At 37.9% G+C, this 16,578-nt stretch overlaps 1 protein-coding gene and 1 pseudogene across 1 annotated transcript; both read right to left on the bottom strand.

Annotated features, from left to right (window-relative positions):
• Nucleotides 1-2,068: 2,068 nt before the first annotated feature.
• LOC138441412 (mortality factor 4-like protein 2) lies at nucleotides 2,069-2,902 on the bottom strand (annotated as a pseudogene).
• Nucleotides 2,903-8,937: 6,035 nt separating this feature from the next.
• Nucleotides 8,938-16,218, bottom strand: SPINK9 (serine peptidase inhibitor Kazal type 9). The gene is made up of 4 exons (XM_069592733.1): nucleotides 16,131-16,218; nucleotides 15,344-15,372; nucleotides 10,329-10,453; nucleotides 8,938-8,983 (listed from the first exon to the last, which is right to left on the bottom strand). Exons 1-4 carry the CDS (start codon nucleotides 16,183-16,185, stop codon nucleotides 8,938-8,940), a joined length of 255 nt encoding a protein of 84 aa, XP_069448834.1. The 5' UTR covers nucleotides 16,186-16,218.
• Between the last annotated feature and the right edge of the window lie 360 nt (nucleotides 16,219-16,578).

The raw sequence follows: 16,578 nt of genomic DNA, 5'->3' as shown, positions 1-16,578 counted from the left end.
AAAATAATCTAAAAAATATATATGTGTGTGTGTGTATGTGTACACATAACTGAATCGCTGTGCTGTATATATACCTGAAACTGACACCACATTGTAAGTCAACTGTACTTCAATACAGATAAATAAAAGCCAAATGTATCAGAATTTATGTCAGAGTAGAGGATTCCAAATCACTGGGCCCGCTTTTTCTTTACTGCACTCTTCAGGCCATGCCAGGGACTTCCAAGAGTTCCTTAGAACGCTGTTTGAAGACCCTTGATTTTCATGAGTGATTCTTAAATGCTAGTACCTGATTCATAGGAGACTTTTGGCCTTTCCAAGGCAAAATGAGAAAAAAAAAACCATTAAGTAATTAAAAGAATGCAAAATTACAACTATTATTTGATATTAAGAAACAATTATGAAAGTACATTGTAATTTTTATCAGTGTCTTTATAGAACAAAATTGGCAATGCTACATTAGATTACTCATTTTTTTTTCCCAGTTATATTTCTTTTAAGTTACTGTTTATACTGGTTATTTTAGGAAGTTAGGAAAGAAAAAAGAAACAAGAAAAAATTCTTATGATATAACATTAAGCAAAACAGAATACAAACAAAACTGTATTTATGATATTATTACTGATATAGGAAACTCTAACTATATACATATAAGTGATAAAAATGATGTTTTCTAAAGATTGTGGGTGATTTTTTTGTCTTAGATTTATATTGTGCTTTTTACTTTAATTTGCAATAAATAATTATAAAAAAATTTAACTGGTGTATGAAACCCAGAAATCTCTGTATCACTGGATCAATTTTTGAGGTCCTTTATTTGACCAACAATTTCTGTCACAAAATGTCCTTAATTCTTTGCTTTGCTTTTCGTGGGAAATTTCACAGAGAAAGCAGAAATATTCAGGCCATTGCATAATATAATGCACTATTCCAGTCTGCATCCCTTACTCCATATAGTGGGTCTCTGTATTGGGTTAGTTTCCTACTCTACTTAGGACTATTTTTGGAAAGGAGTAAGTCTCTGTCCTTGAGTAAAAAGGTGTCAAAGAGACGTGTGGTTATTGGAGAAGACAGGATGCCTTAAAAGTAAACATACTGATGCTTTGCACTTAGCAAATCCTCTCAAATTCAGGGCCAGTTTATACCTGAGAGCATCTACTTTTTTTCCCCCCTTTTTCCTCCTTGTCTTTTCTCTATTTCATCATGTATTATACATGCAAGAGTATATGTATTAATAATATACAGATAGTTTAAACAATAATAATAATATCAACAACCACAACACAAATGCTCATGTACCTATCACACAATATAAGAAATAGCACAAGCTGTATCTTTGAAATCTTTTATGTCTTATATAAAATCATATAAATCTTTTACATGCCCCTTCCCTAATTCCCATTCTTTTTTTAACTGCTTTGAAATTTAGAGACAAATTTTGTTTAAAATCTGAAATACAATTCCTAAAATATCAACTTCTCCAGAAAACTGTGGCTATACAATAGTGCATTGCCTCTTTCATGTTAGAACGTGCATTAGACTCAAATGCAAAAACTATGGACCAAACTACCATCCTTCAACAATTTGAACAATGATATTAACAGAATGTTCAAGCAACACAAATGAACTTTCAGAGGATGGGCTCTTTTACTTCAAGCACTGTTAAGAAAAGCACAAATGCTTGAGTTTTCAGGTGTATATATATTAAGTTGAACCTTTGGAACTAGGAATCAGGGTATATTTTGCACATAGTCTTAACAGAAAATTGTGTAGTGTTAAAGAGGTAGAACCACAAGCATTCAAGCAAGGTTGTCAAGTAGGCAATAAATTGTTCTAGTGAATGTTTCTTCTTTGTCTAATTACTGCCTGTACTGGTAGGAACTTTGAAATGAGAAAAGGAGCCTGCACTCCTTTTATATTCTGTTTAGGATAAAACAGAAAACTAACTGAAGCATAAGCCCTGTTATACGTTAGCAATTTTAAAGAACATCAATTATGCAAGAGAAAGACAAAGAACAAAAAGAATGTTTACAGATACCAGACATAACAGTGAGTATTCAGTAGACCCTCACAGGGCTTTGTGGTGGTTCTCAGCAGAAGCCACTTTGTAACCACTGGCAGTAAATAGAGACATAGCATCTTTTGCCAGGTATTTTTGGAAATCATGCCAACAGCCCAGCAATAGTGCAAGACTCTTCTCATCAAGGGGTGTGTGTGCCAATATTGCTCCAGTTCTTACAAATAATCTGAGTAGGTGTGGTGCTGCCTAAACCTGGGACACTGGCACATCAGGGTGAGCCAAGAGGATTTTGGCATACTGGAGTCTCTAAAATGTGGAGAGCAGCTGAGTGCCCAGTATCACATTGAAATACTCTTTTATTCCTGTCACAACTTTATTAACCACATACTCCTTATCACCAACATTTCCCTGCAATTTCTTGCAATTTGCGTACTCTTTATAGCTTTTGTAAATGCTGTGTAGAATAACATCTACATTTTTCTTAGCAGAGAGTTGAAACAGCTGCTCCTGCCTAGTAACTAAGTCCCAGTCCTCAACAAGCCATGATTTTAATTCTTCTGGAATCTTTATTTTCCATTCTACTCCTAAATGCCTCCTAACTTCAACAGTGAGCCCTTTTCTTCCAAGGTGGTCGAAGTGCTTCACTAGTGTTGCCACCATCTCCATTTCCACAAGGCTTCTGTTTGTTCTTTCTTGTCTTCTTCATGGATCTTGAAGGGGGGGTTCTCTGCAGAGCAACAGCGCCTCCACCCCAGATTCTTCTGCTGGGGACCAGCTCTCTTCTTTCCTGAAAAGACCCCTCTCATCTTCTATTCCCGTTGCTTCTAGTTGATTTTTGAAAGTTATCTTTTGCATATTGTCATCCACAGGTTTAAGAACCCTGCTTTCCCAAGCTCATTCCACCCTGTTTTCATTCTACCCAGTAATCCTCTTTCGTCTTTCCCTTCTAAGAACTAGTGTTTTCACAGGTAGAATCTTACAGATCTTCTGGTGTGGTCTGGAGAGATGAGGTGGGAGGCACAACCCAAGACACAACCCATCCCTATAATCAGGGATATTGTGCAATTAGCATCAGACCTTCTGATCATCACTGTACAGCTAACTTAGCTTTTCTGATGGTAGTCTTTTTGTTCTGACCTCCAAGCAGAGTGTTCTTCAGGCAAGTATGCAGTCAGTTAATTTTCTAGAAAGTTGTGTGAGTGAGGTTTTTACCTTTTGGGTTTGCCAGTAGAAGCCCCTAATTCTCATTCTTTACTGCATCTCCTGCTGCCAGCTCCCACCTAATTCAACCAGTCTTCCTCTCCTCCGGCAAAGACACTTATGCAACCACAGACTCTGGAAACGTTTTTCTGTCTGTGGAGGAATTTAGTTCTCTGTTCTCTGCCCTTTGCTAAATATTGGTTTCTTTTGTTATTTTCTGGAAATGCAGAATTTAGTGTGGGACCACTGATGCCATTAGGATGTTGAATACATGGCCTTGATTATATTCACCCTGTTGATTCTGATGTTTTCTTTCTTGACAGTTTAAAAATTATATATATGATGTTTGTCAGGCACTGCCTACTATTTTTCAGGTAGTGCAGAAACAGATAGACCAATACCCATTTTAGATACAAATATAAACAGGACCAAAGTTCTTGCTCTTGAGCCTCAAAACTAGAAGATATATATTTTAAACCAAACATGAGCACCATCTTTTTAGAAATCTTTTTAAAGTCTCTGATAGAAGACTGTGTTTTTATTTCATTTCAATCAAACTACTCTGCTGACTTCTGTGGCTCTGCCCTGACAGGAGGTTCATAGTTCTGACTCTTCGGGTGGGGTCAAGCATGGGTAACAGGGTGGGGCTGGAAAGAAGACAGGGAGGGGCCAGAACCTGAAATAGAACCATCCATTGTGCTTAGTAGACAAATTTAGGGCAACCACAAGTTTTTGCTCTATTATTTTTAAATCATTTATTAATTTTTGGCTAATTATGTGCCAGGCACAATAGTATATGCTGTATGTATAGTGATTCATACCAGTTCATGAGCAGCTGCTTTTGCTCCCATTTTGAAATGCAAGAACTGAAACTCAGAGGTTAAATCACTAACTCAAGTTTTCTCAGAAGTAGCGAATCTAGATTTGACCCCAAAGTTCTCTTTCTTCAAAACCCCTCATCTTTTTTTTCAGCTTCCTTAGAGTTTTTTAATCTGTGTTTCTTTAAAATTGAGATGTAATTGATATATAATATTAGTTTAATGTATACAACATAATGATTAGACATGTATATATACCATTTTGCAAAATGACCACCACCTTATACATTGTATCACAGATAATTTCAGTCTGATTGAGGGACATGTTCATATCTAAAGAGTGGCAACAAGCAGATGGTAGTCCAGGCAATGTGTAGGCCTCATAGGTAAACTGGAGCCCAGACAAGCAGTCTAAAAACAGGCAGACAAGGGAGGTGAGCACCACAGGAGAAGTCTGCCAATATTTTGGGGGTGTCTGCCACTGGGCTTCATTTCTAGGAGCAGTAAAACAGAGAGAAAGAGAGAAACAGGGAGCACAACTTGGAAGGGCAAAGAGCCAAAAGGTCTGGCTGCTGGGTCAGTTACAGAGGTGGGGCTTCAGGTGGGCTTTCCCACATGAAGAATGAGATTCAGAAACTGGGATTAGGGAGAGTGAAACCCCAAAACTGGGCTTGTTGATGGATGAGCCATGGAGAACTTGGCTAGGCCTGGCCATAGTTCTTTTAACCTCAGAACCTATTTTCAGGAGTTAAATGCCTTACATCCCAGAAGGAAGTGCCTAGGAGTCTGGCAACAGGTAACGATCCAGTAGTTTTCAGATCTCTCCAGAAGCATTTTTCAGAACTTTAGCAGTTCGTTTGTAGAGTTTTATTAGGCATTCTTAAAAAGCTTACTTTTCTGTGAACTCAAAGTTTCTTTTCTTCAGAAATTCTGGAAAGTTTTCAGTGTGTGTCCATGTAGATATTTTGTTGAGGTGTGTTTTTCTGGCTCTGGCTTACATTTCCTTGATCTGTACTATTATTGTTAATTAAAATTCCAAAGTCAAAGTCAGTGCTTCCACTTAGCTTTGTTTTTGGAGAGAGACAGGAGTGACCTGTTCCAGGAGGACAGGTTGATTGGATGTAGTAATACCTGCTTTGCTTAAATATGAGGAAGAAAAAGAAGCAGAGTGAGATTTCTTAGAATTTGAATAGGGAACATGTTTCGACAATGTATTTAATTTTACTTTATTTTATTTGGAAATCTTTAAAATTTGATGGCAGTTTTCATGCTAAAAATCATAAGGATTGACTTACAAGACAGCGTTGCAAGATACAAATATAGAGAACAGGAACGTAATGGAGAGTTTTAGGCTGTGGGTGTGCAAGGCAACCACCATCTCTATCTTTGTGTGGCAGTCTCTAGGAAAACAGTCATTGCTATTATTTGTGTGTCTGTGGATTCTGTTTGTAGGAACTTGAATAACCATTCAGAGCTTCGGTTGATGTAGAATGCAAACAGATGCAAAAATTTCAGGTGAATCAGGAAGTGACATCTGACTTCAGGGTTATCTGGGATAAGACACCATGGTTTGCTTCCTTTCTTGGTGATAGAAGTAAAAGTCAATTAATTTTAGTTTAATTCAATTAATTTATAAAGCATTATTTGAACACCTGCAGTGTACCAGCTGTGAGCTCACAATGTAACAAAAGAGATAGATATTTATTAAGCTAATGAGAATATAAGGTAAAACATGCTGATCTAGCAGGACTGAATACATAGGAGATTTTTAGAGACGATAACCCTGGGGCTGAATCTTTAATGAGTGGAATTGGTATTGGAGATTGAGAAAGAGAAGTACTGGAAGAGGGAGCAGCATGTGGAAAATTGCAGAGTTCATGCAAGGTTCTGAGAGTGGGAAGCAGTTCATATCAAAATGTGGAGTGGAGAGGGATGCAGATGGAGAGCGAGGTGGCTGGGACTGATGGAGGATTAGGCAGTGATACTCACTAAAACAGTTTTTGCAGGAAGATGACAAGATGAGATCAGTGTTTCAGAAATACCACTTTGGAAGTAATTGGAAAATAGATTGTGGGGAGTGGATTATAGAAGGGGCTTAGGAGGAAGAGTGGTTTAAAAATATGAACTCACCAACTGTTGGTGTTAGTTACTTTGTTCTCTCTGCTTGTAATGGTGCTTCTTGCTTCTTAACCCCATGACTATTGCCTCCCACCCTACCCCCAACTCCACTCCTGCACCAGAGATCATTTTCTGCTTAACTAGTCTCAAGATTCGCCATACACTCAAACACACATGTATTTGATTGATATCTTATTAATATTATTATTCCTATGTAATCTTAAAGCTTCATAAAGAAAGAATGAATTTTTGTATTTGCTTATTGCTGGGAGAAATATCAATAACCTCAGATACGCAGATGACACCACCCTTATGGCAGAAAGTGAAGAGGAACTAAAAAACCTCTTGATGAAGTGAAAGTGGAGAGTGAAAAAGTTGGCTTAAAGCTCAACACTCAGAAAATGAAGATCATGGCATCTGGTCCCTTCACTTCATGGGAAATAGATGGGGAAACAGTAGAAACAGTGTCAGACTTTATTTTGGGGGGCTCCAAAATCACTGCAAATGGTGACTGCAGCCATGAAATTAAAAGACGCTTACTCCTTGGAAAAAAGGTTATGACCAACCTAGATAGCATATTCAAAAGCAGAGACATTACTTTGCCAACAAGGTCCGTCTAGTCAAGGCTATGATTTTTCCAGTGGTCATGTATGGATGTGAGGGTTGGACTGTGAAGAAAGCTGAGCGCCGAAGAATTGATGCTTTTGAACTGTGGTGTTGGAGAAGACTCTTGACAGTCCCTTGGACTGCAAGGAGATCCAACCAGTCCATTCTGAAGGAGATCAGCCTTGGGATTTCTTTGGAGGGAATGATGCTAAAGCTGAAACTCCAGGACTTTGGCCACCTCATGTGAAGAGTTGACTCACTGGAAAGGACTCTGATGCTGGGAGGGATTGGGGGCAGGAGAAGAAGGGGACAACAGAGGATGAGATGGCTGGATGGCATCACTGAGTTGATGGACGTGGATCTGTGTGAACTCTGGGAGTTGGTGATGGACAGGGAGGCCTGGCGTGCTGCGATTCATGGGGTCGCAAACAGTCGGACACGACTGAGCAACTGAACTGAACTGAACTGATTGATGCATTTCTAGCATCTAACAAAATGTGGATATTTAATTAGTATTTGGTGAAAAGATAAATGACATTCAAGTCAGTATTTTCAATTTCTTTAAAGAGTTTCTTTAAGGAGTGTTTTTTTAAAACACTTGGGGAAACAAGAAAATAACCACTACAACAGACAGTATCCTACTTGAAGTCCTACTTCATGTCATTGGGGCGGACAGTGTCAGTCCCTAAATTTCTGATGGATCTGTGAAATCAGAACACAGTTGAAAACAGTTTAACTTTTTCTCCCACTTTGCAGAGATTTCTCCTTTTCCCTCTTTGCAGAGATCACGTAGTTAGATTTTCGTATGTTATATACTTATATAATGTGACTCTGTTACAATACAATTGAAATGTTGCTTAATTTTGATTCAGTGTTACTAAACATATTTGTATAATATCACTTTTGTACAGGATGCTGTACTAAGCATGGCAAATAATTTTTCCACAGAATGTAAACTCTAAGCGGACAAGACCAAATCAATTCTATTCACTATTATATGCTACCAAGTCTTAACATAGACTCAAAGTAGGCATTAATAGATATGTGTTCATTGAATAGATGTACAGATAGATTTAAAAGTTTGCAAGGCACAGTCTGTTTTGGGGAACAAATAATATGGTCTTTGAAATATATAATAATATAATTTTGTGATACATAATGTATTTGTAGGATTTCAAGTTTTAGGTTGTAGACCTGAGATCAGACTTTAAAGAAAGAAAAACATGGGAGACATCAACTAATTCGTGGGAACTTGCACAACTTTTCTGGCTGTATTTACTTGAAATGTTTTACAGACATATTCTCTGGGAAGAAGTAGCAGTCTCCACCCAGGGTTGCTTTCAGTGTCTTAAACACAAGAGACATATAGCAAAACAGTATTTCCTGATTGTTGTGCTTGAAGTCTCCCTCTTTATATATTCAGGAATTTTTCAGAAATAGGCCAGAACTAAGTTATACACAGGGAATGTTTTCCTAGCCTGGGCAAGAGAAGGCACCAGCTTTAGCTCTTTTGATTTTTCTGGTTCCTGCTTTGTTGTTGTTCAGTCTGACATGACTGAGCAACTGAGCAAAATAGCAACACGCTGATTTTAATTTAACATTGTTGTTATACTTAGTTGTGGGGGGCAATGCGTACTGGCATTCTTTATTTTTATTTTATTCTTTAATTTTTATTGGAATATTTGTTGCCATTCAGTCTTTCAGTCATGTCTGACTCTTTGCGATCTCATGGACTGCAGCACGCCAGACTTCCCTGTCCTTCACCGTCTCCCAGAGTTTGCTCATACTCATGTCCATTGATTCAGTAATGCCATCCAACCATCTCATCCTCTGTCATCCCCTTCTCCTCCTGCCTTCAGTCTTTCCTAGCATCAGGGTCTTTTCCAATGAGTCACCTCTTCGCATCAGGTGGCCAGAATATTAGAGCTTCAGCATCACTTCTAGTCTTAATTGGCCTCTTTCCCCTAGGATGTGGCCCTAAAGTTGTCTTATAAAGATTACGCAAAAGTGAAGCAAATCTAGAAGATTCAACTCCTAAACAAAAAGTCAGACATGCATTTATTTCACTTTATTTTACAAGCAAATCAAGACATAATAGTGACAAGATTAGGTAATATGGTATAGATTATATGGGAGAAAAAATGTGTCTCTTGTGTTTGTAGTCATAAGACAGATTCAGCATTTTCCAAAGTGTACAAATTTAAGTTTGTTGTTAGTTTTCCTGTGGAGACAAAAATAACAACAAGTGAGAAATGCTGAGGCCATAAGCATTTCATTAGCATCCACATTTCACCAGTGAGCCCCTCAAAATGTAGCCAAGTCTCTCCATTTATTGATGCTTTTAAAAGGAGTGATGTCAGTTTAGGGATTTTTTAGCAAGTGGTGCTGATTACATAAGGATGGGCTCATAATACATCACAGTCAGTTTATGTCCCTAAAAACGTATTTTAATGGATTTTTTATTTAAAGAAGATACATGTAAGCCTTTTTTATAAGAGTTCATAAATTTTTCTTAATAAAACAGAATCAGAACAATATGCCTTATATATTAGATGCTAGTTTTCAGTCATGTTTGTTTTAAAAGTACTTAAAGGGAACTGTAAGTTTCTAAATACACTCTAGTATATTAGTCATCATTTCGTGCTTTTTGAGCTGATACTAATATATCTTTTGGATGATTACTTTGTAATCTTTAAACTGCTTCTGGTTATTTGATTTTCTAAATTTAAGTTTATTATACCTCCAGCATACCTTTTTTTTTTTTTTTTTTTGAGAAATCATACTCAGAACAATTTCTTTAGGCTTTTCAAGTAGTGTCCCCTTTTGGACCAATCGTTAAGGAGCTCTAACATATCCAGACTTAGTTGTTGAAGCTGAACAATAAACACAGATCATCCTAGCAGTTGTGGACTGGCATGCCTAGATGGAGGGATATTTCTTTTTCCCTGAAAATAACCAAAACATGACTGCGAGCCAAACTGGTGAATTTTTTGTGGAAAGAGTTTAAGCAATAGATTAATAGGTAGAAGTTGAACTGCTGCTAAGTCTGCTGCTAAGTCACTTCAGTCGTGTCCGACTCTGTGCGACCCCATAGATGGCAGCCCACCAGGCTCCCCCGTCCCTGGGATTCTCCAGGCAAGAACACTGGAGTGGGTTGCCATTTCCTTCTCCAATGCCTGAAAGTGAAAAGTGAAAGTGAAGTCGCTCAGTCATGTCCAACCCTCAGCGACCCCATGGACTGCAGCCTTCCAGGAGCCTCCGTCCATGGGATTTTCCAGGCAAGAGTACTGGAGTGGATTGCCATTGCCTTCTCCTGGATGACCTTTAAATTTCTTTCCAAGATTCCTTCCTTCTAAGGTTCTCTACTCACTCTTACTGTCACTATGTAGTGACACAGTAATACCAGTGACTCCCGAATCCTGTAAATTATGAGAATTCTATTCATCAGAGTCAGCATGAGATGATTTACATATTCTATACCATAAACAACTCCTTCTGTTTCAAGTACATTTGTCTTAACATGTAATTATTAACCCTTAAATGTAGAAAACTATTTCAATACTTACTCAACTTCATAACAAAAGTAGCAATCATTGCCGTAAGTTTTGCCATCAGATCCACAAATTGGTGTATATATGTCATAACAAAATCTTTCTTCTAGTGGTAACATTTTATATTTACTACAGTCAATCTGGAAATACATATAAAAAGCCTTGAATTCCTTAAGCAAAATTTTTATTCTCAGGATTTAGGATTTTCCAAGCAAGTTCAGAACGCTCTCAGTGCATTTGTGTCTTATTCCAACTGTCTATTCTCAACTAACCCCAAGATACAGTAAGGAAAAAAAGAAAGAAAATTATGTCATATATATAATCATGAGTGATAAACTTCTTTATAATAACTGGTAACTGAATCATTATCTATTTTAAAATAGAATCTTTTCCACCATACTGGTTGATGCATCTGTTCTCAACACATAGCATATTCACAAGTACAACCATTGCCATGGGATCAATTTTCTACATATCTCATGTAGCAGTTTGCTACTCCTCTCTTTCACTTTAAAAGTTCTGCCTGAATGTAAGTATGAGATATATTATGAGGATAACTACTATAGTTATAAGGACTATTACATCATAGCAACATTTGCCATTAATTATTGGTAACAAGGTACTTGATATACACTTCACTAGCACATAGGTAAACAGATATATTTTAACATTGTAGTTGAGATCCACTAATCTCAGTTTCTGGAGCCAAAGCCAAGGTGATAAGTTGCCTGCAGGAGCAAGTAGGAAATTACCAAGAAAGAATTTTCTAGGTTTTTCATCTTTGAGCAAATTGTGCAGTGTGGACATTAAAGTCAAACATGTTGGAATTCAAATCCTAACTATATAACTCTGGGACAATTATTTTTCCTCTCTAAGCCTTACTTTATTTATCTGCAAAATGAAGGCAATAATAACTGTATGGTAATAGTAAAGTGAAACATACATAACTGAGAAGATATGTATGAAATACTTAGCAGTACATGGCATGGTAAATAGTGAATACATGATAGCTATTAATTTTGTTCTGGCTTTACTTCAAATTCTACACTAACTCCAGTTCTTTACCAAAGACTCTACCTTTCCAGCTCCTTCTGTCCCAGAGTTTCAGACATCATATTTTTCTTTTTTAAAAAATTTATTTTTATTGAAGTATAGCTGATTTACAATTTGCAATGTTGTGTTAGTTTCTGGTACACAGCCAATTGATTAAGTTATATAGACACTGAATATAGTTCCCTGTAGTGTACAGTGAGACCTCGTGTACTCATTCTATATATATTAGTTTGCATCTACCAATCTGCCCCCCACCCCTGGCAACCTGTCTCTTCTCTATGTCTGTGACTCTGATTTGGTTTCAAAAATAAGTTCGCTTGCAGACATGATATTTTTCTAATGTTTGAGTATCTCCACTTAGATAACTCAAAATATGCTAAAATTCAAGTTCCCCTTCAGATATGTTTCATTACTTAATTAATCTACTCCTTTAGTTACTATACTTCATGAACCTTCTAAATTTTAGAGCTGTGCTGAAAGCTGCCAATACAAAGATTACTAAGCATGACATAGTGGGAGGGGACTTCAGAGGCTAGTACAGCTTGGTGGAAAATGGAACAGCAATACCCCATGTCAGGTATGGCTGCCCTGTGGTTTGTAAAATGTCCTTTTCATTACAGGGGACTGGAATGCAAAAGTATGAAGTCAAGATATACCTGGAGTAACAGGAAAATTTGGCCTTGGAATACAAAATTAAGTAGGGAAAAGGCTAACAGTTTTGCCAAGATAACATGCTGGTCATAGCCAACACCCTCTTCCAACAATGCAAGAGATGACTCTACACATGGACATCACTAGATGGTCAATGCTGAAATCAGATTGATTATATTCTTTGCAGCCAAAGATGGAGAAGTTCTATATAGTCAGCAAAAACAAGACCGGGAGCTGACTGTGGCTCAGATCCTGAACTCCTTATTGCCAAATTCAGACTTAAAGCTCCAGTACTTTGGCCACCTCATGCAAAGAGTTGACTTATTGGAAAAGACTCTGCTGCTGGGAGGGATTGGGGGCAGGAGGAGAAGGGGATGACAGAGGATGAGATGGCTAGATGGCATCACTGACTTGATGGACATGAGTCTGAGTGACCTCCAGGAGCTGGTGATGGACAAGGAGGCCTGGTGTGCTGTGATTCATGGGGTCGCAAAGAGTCGGACATGACTGAGTGACTGAACTGAACTGAACTGAAGAAAATAGAGAAAACCACTAGACCATTCAGATATAACCTAAATCAAATCCCTCACAAGTATACAGTGGAAGTGATAAATAGATTTAAGGGATTAGATCTAATAAACAGTGCCTGAAGAACTATGGACAGAGGTTCATGACATTGTACAGGAGGCAGGAATCAAGACCATCCCCAAGAAAAAGAAATACAAAAAGGAAAATGGTTGTCTGAGGACAGATAGCTGAGAAAAGAAGAGAAGTGAAAGGCAAAGGAGATAAGGAAAGATATACCCATTTGAATGCAGAGTTCCAAAGAATAGCAAGGAGAGATAAGAAAGCCTTCCTCAGGGAACAGTGCAAACAAATAGAGGAAAACAATAGAATGGGAAAGACTAGAGATCTCTTCAAGAAAATTAGAGATACCAAGGGAACATTTCATGCAAAGATGGGCACGATAAAGGATAGAAATGGTATGGACCTAACAGAAGCAGAAGATATTAAGAAGAGATGGCAAGAATACACAGAAGAACTATATAAAATAGATCTTCATGACCCAGATAATTATGATGGCATGATCACTCACCTAGAACTGTACATCCTGGAATGCGAAGTAAATGGGCCTTAGGAAGCATCACTATGAACAAAGCTAGGGGAGGTGATGGAATTCCAGTTGAGCTGTTTCAAATCTTGGAAGATGATGCTGTGAAAGTGCTGTACTCAATATGCCAGCAAATTTGGAAAACTTGACAGTGGCCACAGGACTGGAAAAGGTCAGTTTTCATTCCAATCCCAAAGAAAGGCAATGCCAAAGAATGCTCAAACTACCACACAATTGCACTCATCTCACATGCTAGTAAAGTAATGCTCAAAATTCTCAAGTCAGGCTTCAGTAGTACATGAACTGTGAACTTCCAGATGTTCAAGCTGGTTTTAGAAAAGGAAGAGGAACCAGAGATCAAATTGCCAAAATCCGCTGGATCATTGAAAAAGCAAGAGAGTTACAAAAAAACCTCTACTCTGCTTTATTGACTATGCCAAAGCCTTTGACTGTGTGGACCACAACAAAACTCTGGAAAATTCTGAAAGAGATGGGAATACCAGACCACCTGACCTGCCTCCTGAGAAATCTATGCAGGTCAGGAAGCAACAGTTAAAACTGTACATGAAACAACAGACTGATTCCAAACTGGGAAAGGAATGCATCAAGGCTGTATATTGTCACTCTGCTTATTTAACTTATATACAGAGTACATCATGAGAAATGCTGGGCTGGATGAAGCACAAGCTGGAATCAAGATTGCTGGGAGAAATATCAATAACCTCAGATATACAGATGACACCACCCTTATGGCAGAAAGTGAAGAAGAACTAAAGAGCCTCTTGATGAACGTGAAAGAGGAGAGTGACAAAGTTAGCTTAAAGCTCAACATTCAGAAAACTAAGATTGTGGCATTCGATCCCATCACTTCATGGCAAATAGATGGGGAAACAGTGGAAACAGTGTCAGACTTTATTTTCGGGGGCTCCAAAGTCACTGCTGATGGTGATTGCAGCCATGAAATTAAAAGACACTTACTCCTTGGAAGAAAAGTTATGACCAACCTAGATAGCATATTCAAAAGCAGAGACATTACTTTGCCAACAAAGTTCCATCTAGTCAAGGCTATGGTTTTTCCAGTGGTCATGTATGGATGTGAGAGTTGGACTGTGAAGAAAGCTGAGCACCGAAGAACTGATGCTTTTGAACTGTGGTGTTGGAGAAGACTCTTGAGCGTCCCCTGAACTGCAAGGAGATCCAACCAGTCCATTCGAAAGGAGATCAGCCCTGGGTGTCCTTTGGAAGGACTGAGGCTGAAGCTGAAACTCCAATACATTGGCCACCTGATGAGAAGAATTGACTCGTTGGAAAAGACTCTGATGCTGGGAGGGATTGGGGGCAGGAGGAGAAGGGGACGACAGAGGATGATATCGCTGGATGGCATCACTGACTCGATGGTCATGAGTCTGAGTGAACTCCGGGAGTTGGTGATGGATGGGGAGGCCTGGTGTGCTGCAATTCATGGGGTCGCAGAGTGGGATATGACTGAGTGACTGAACTGAACTGAACCTTTTCATTCTCATACAGCTAATAAATCATGAAGGAAGGCTTGAACTCAATCCTGACTCCAAAATTTACAGTCTTAATCTCTTATTTTCTTTAACAGGGAAACCAAAATTTTTGATTTAAAGCAGTGGAAGGGACATAGGGTCATAGGGTCATGCAGCTAGAAAGCAGTAGAGCTAGTCTAAAACCCAAATTGCCTGGTAGCTAGCTTAAGTTTTTACTACCACACCTAGATTGTCTCAACAGTAGTCATTATTTAATGAGTAATGAAAAAAAGGTTAAATGAAAATCTTCATTCTTTAAGATAGAGAACAAAGATGTATGTGACCCATTTAGACATTTTAAGTCATGACTTGTCCTTCCTGAGCTTTATTATGTGTCAGGTACTCTGCTAAGCCCTTTTTAAAAATTACAGCTTTAAATTTCACAATATTGTGAAATATGACGCAAGTATTGTTTCCCATGGGCACACTATTAAACAGCTAGAATTTAATCAGCACCTATTCACTCTGATGCTAGGTTTCTACCCCTTCCTTTTTAGAAAGGTCTACCTACAGTTTTTTTAAAAGAAACAATTTTTGAAACTTAAAAAATAAACCTTCAAACATGTAGAAATTTAATTAATATGTAGTGTTGAGTATTTCTTTACTGATACTAGCCTTTAAAATTATACAAAATAATACTTTCATGTCAAGATGGGCATACAGACCTGTTCATGGTGTTTGACGCAGTCTACATCTGTAAGATAAAGACAAAGAAATTTAAACTCTGGAAGAATCTAATCTTACTAGAAAACTAATCTTTGATTTGTTTCAGCTCTCAGACTGTCATCAAAATATAAGATTCACTTCAAAGCTGTATGAGCATAATATTAAAGGTTAAAGCTCTTCACACAGAACTTTTCATTTTCTTTTTTGAAGTGGGTTTTAAGTGTAGCCCAAAAGATGAAATAGCTATTATAATAATGAGTTTGTGCTGTTCTTTCCTACTTCATAATCTGAACTTAGAAAATATTTTTTTAAAAACCTACAAGTTTTATATATTGGAAGTGTCTGCTGTTATGTAACAAGCCTAGAGGCAGAAATTGGACTAGCAGTTGAAAAGTCTAGGGAGGCAGATTTCAACTCAATAATGGAAGAAGAAGAACAGTAGTTCATGCTGCCAAACTATAGATTGCCAGTCATGCATTGAATTGTTTTATGATGAAATGAGATCCCAATAAAAAGTGATGTTAAGCCCAAGGATACATTGGATAGACATTTCCCAAAGAAGTTTTACTAAATGTTTATATGATAGCAATTTGGCCTTGGTTGACCAGTTAGGTCCACTTGCACCATGATAATATAATTTGGTCATTTATTGGTACAAACAAAAAAGTGCATTTCAAAAATTTTCCATTATTATATGTGTTGCATATATTTTAGAATTATACGGATAGAAGATAACATGAACTCTCAATATCAGGGCAGGGGCAGGGTTATGAGGGAGATACTCACTGAGGATGGTTGGAAGCACCAGGGCTGAGAGCAGGACAAAGGCTGTTGTTCTCATGCTGCTGAAGTGGCCAAGGGCAGTCCAGTGGAGGAAAAAGAAGTGGCTTTCTGGTGTCTGCCCAGCCTGGATGGCTTCTGCCTTATGTATTGTCAAGAGTTCTGTCTCAGTTGTGAAATAGCTATTTCCAGAAACAGAAGCCTGGGAAGAGGGCAGAAACATCTGCTAAGGAGGGACTTTTTTTTATTATGAAAGAGAGGTGATTATATATGACATTTTAATAGATCATAGGACCCAATAAAGTTGGCATTCTTTCTTCACCTCTTTAAGTTGTGTGCTTTTACATCTGTTACACAGTTTGATCGTCATAACAGATAGTAACTAACATTCTGACAGACAGTAACTACCATTTTCTTTGTTCTACAGATGAGGGAATGAAGTCACAAGGAAGTT

The sequence above is a fragment of the Ovis canadensis genome, chromosome 5 (assembly GCF_042477335.2).
Source record: "Ovis canadensis isolate MfBH-ARS-UI-01 breed Bighorn chromosome 5, ARS-UI_OviCan_v2, whole genome shotgun sequence".
Taxonomy (NCBI): domain Eukaryota; kingdom Metazoa; phylum Chordata; class Mammalia; order Artiodactyla; family Bovidae; genus Ovis; species Ovis canadensis.
Note: the sequence above shows the minus strand (reverse complement) of the source record. Positions and strands in the feature narration are given on the sequence as shown.

Bases quoted from the DNA above. Each gene is read 5' to 3' on its own strand.
- SPINK9 (XM_069592733.1), bottom strand. From the start codon at position 16,185: ATGAGAACAACAGCCTTTGTCCTGCTCTCAGCCCTGGTGCTTCCAACC. The intron at 15,373-16,130 runs GTGAGTATCTCC...TTTATCTTACAG, and splicing joins GGTGCTTCCAACCATCCTCA to ATGTAGACTGCGTCAAACAC. The intron at 8,984-10,328 runs GTAAGTATTGAA...TTGTCTCCACAG, and splicing joins TACTTTTGTTATGAAGTTGA to GAAAACTAACAACAAACTTA.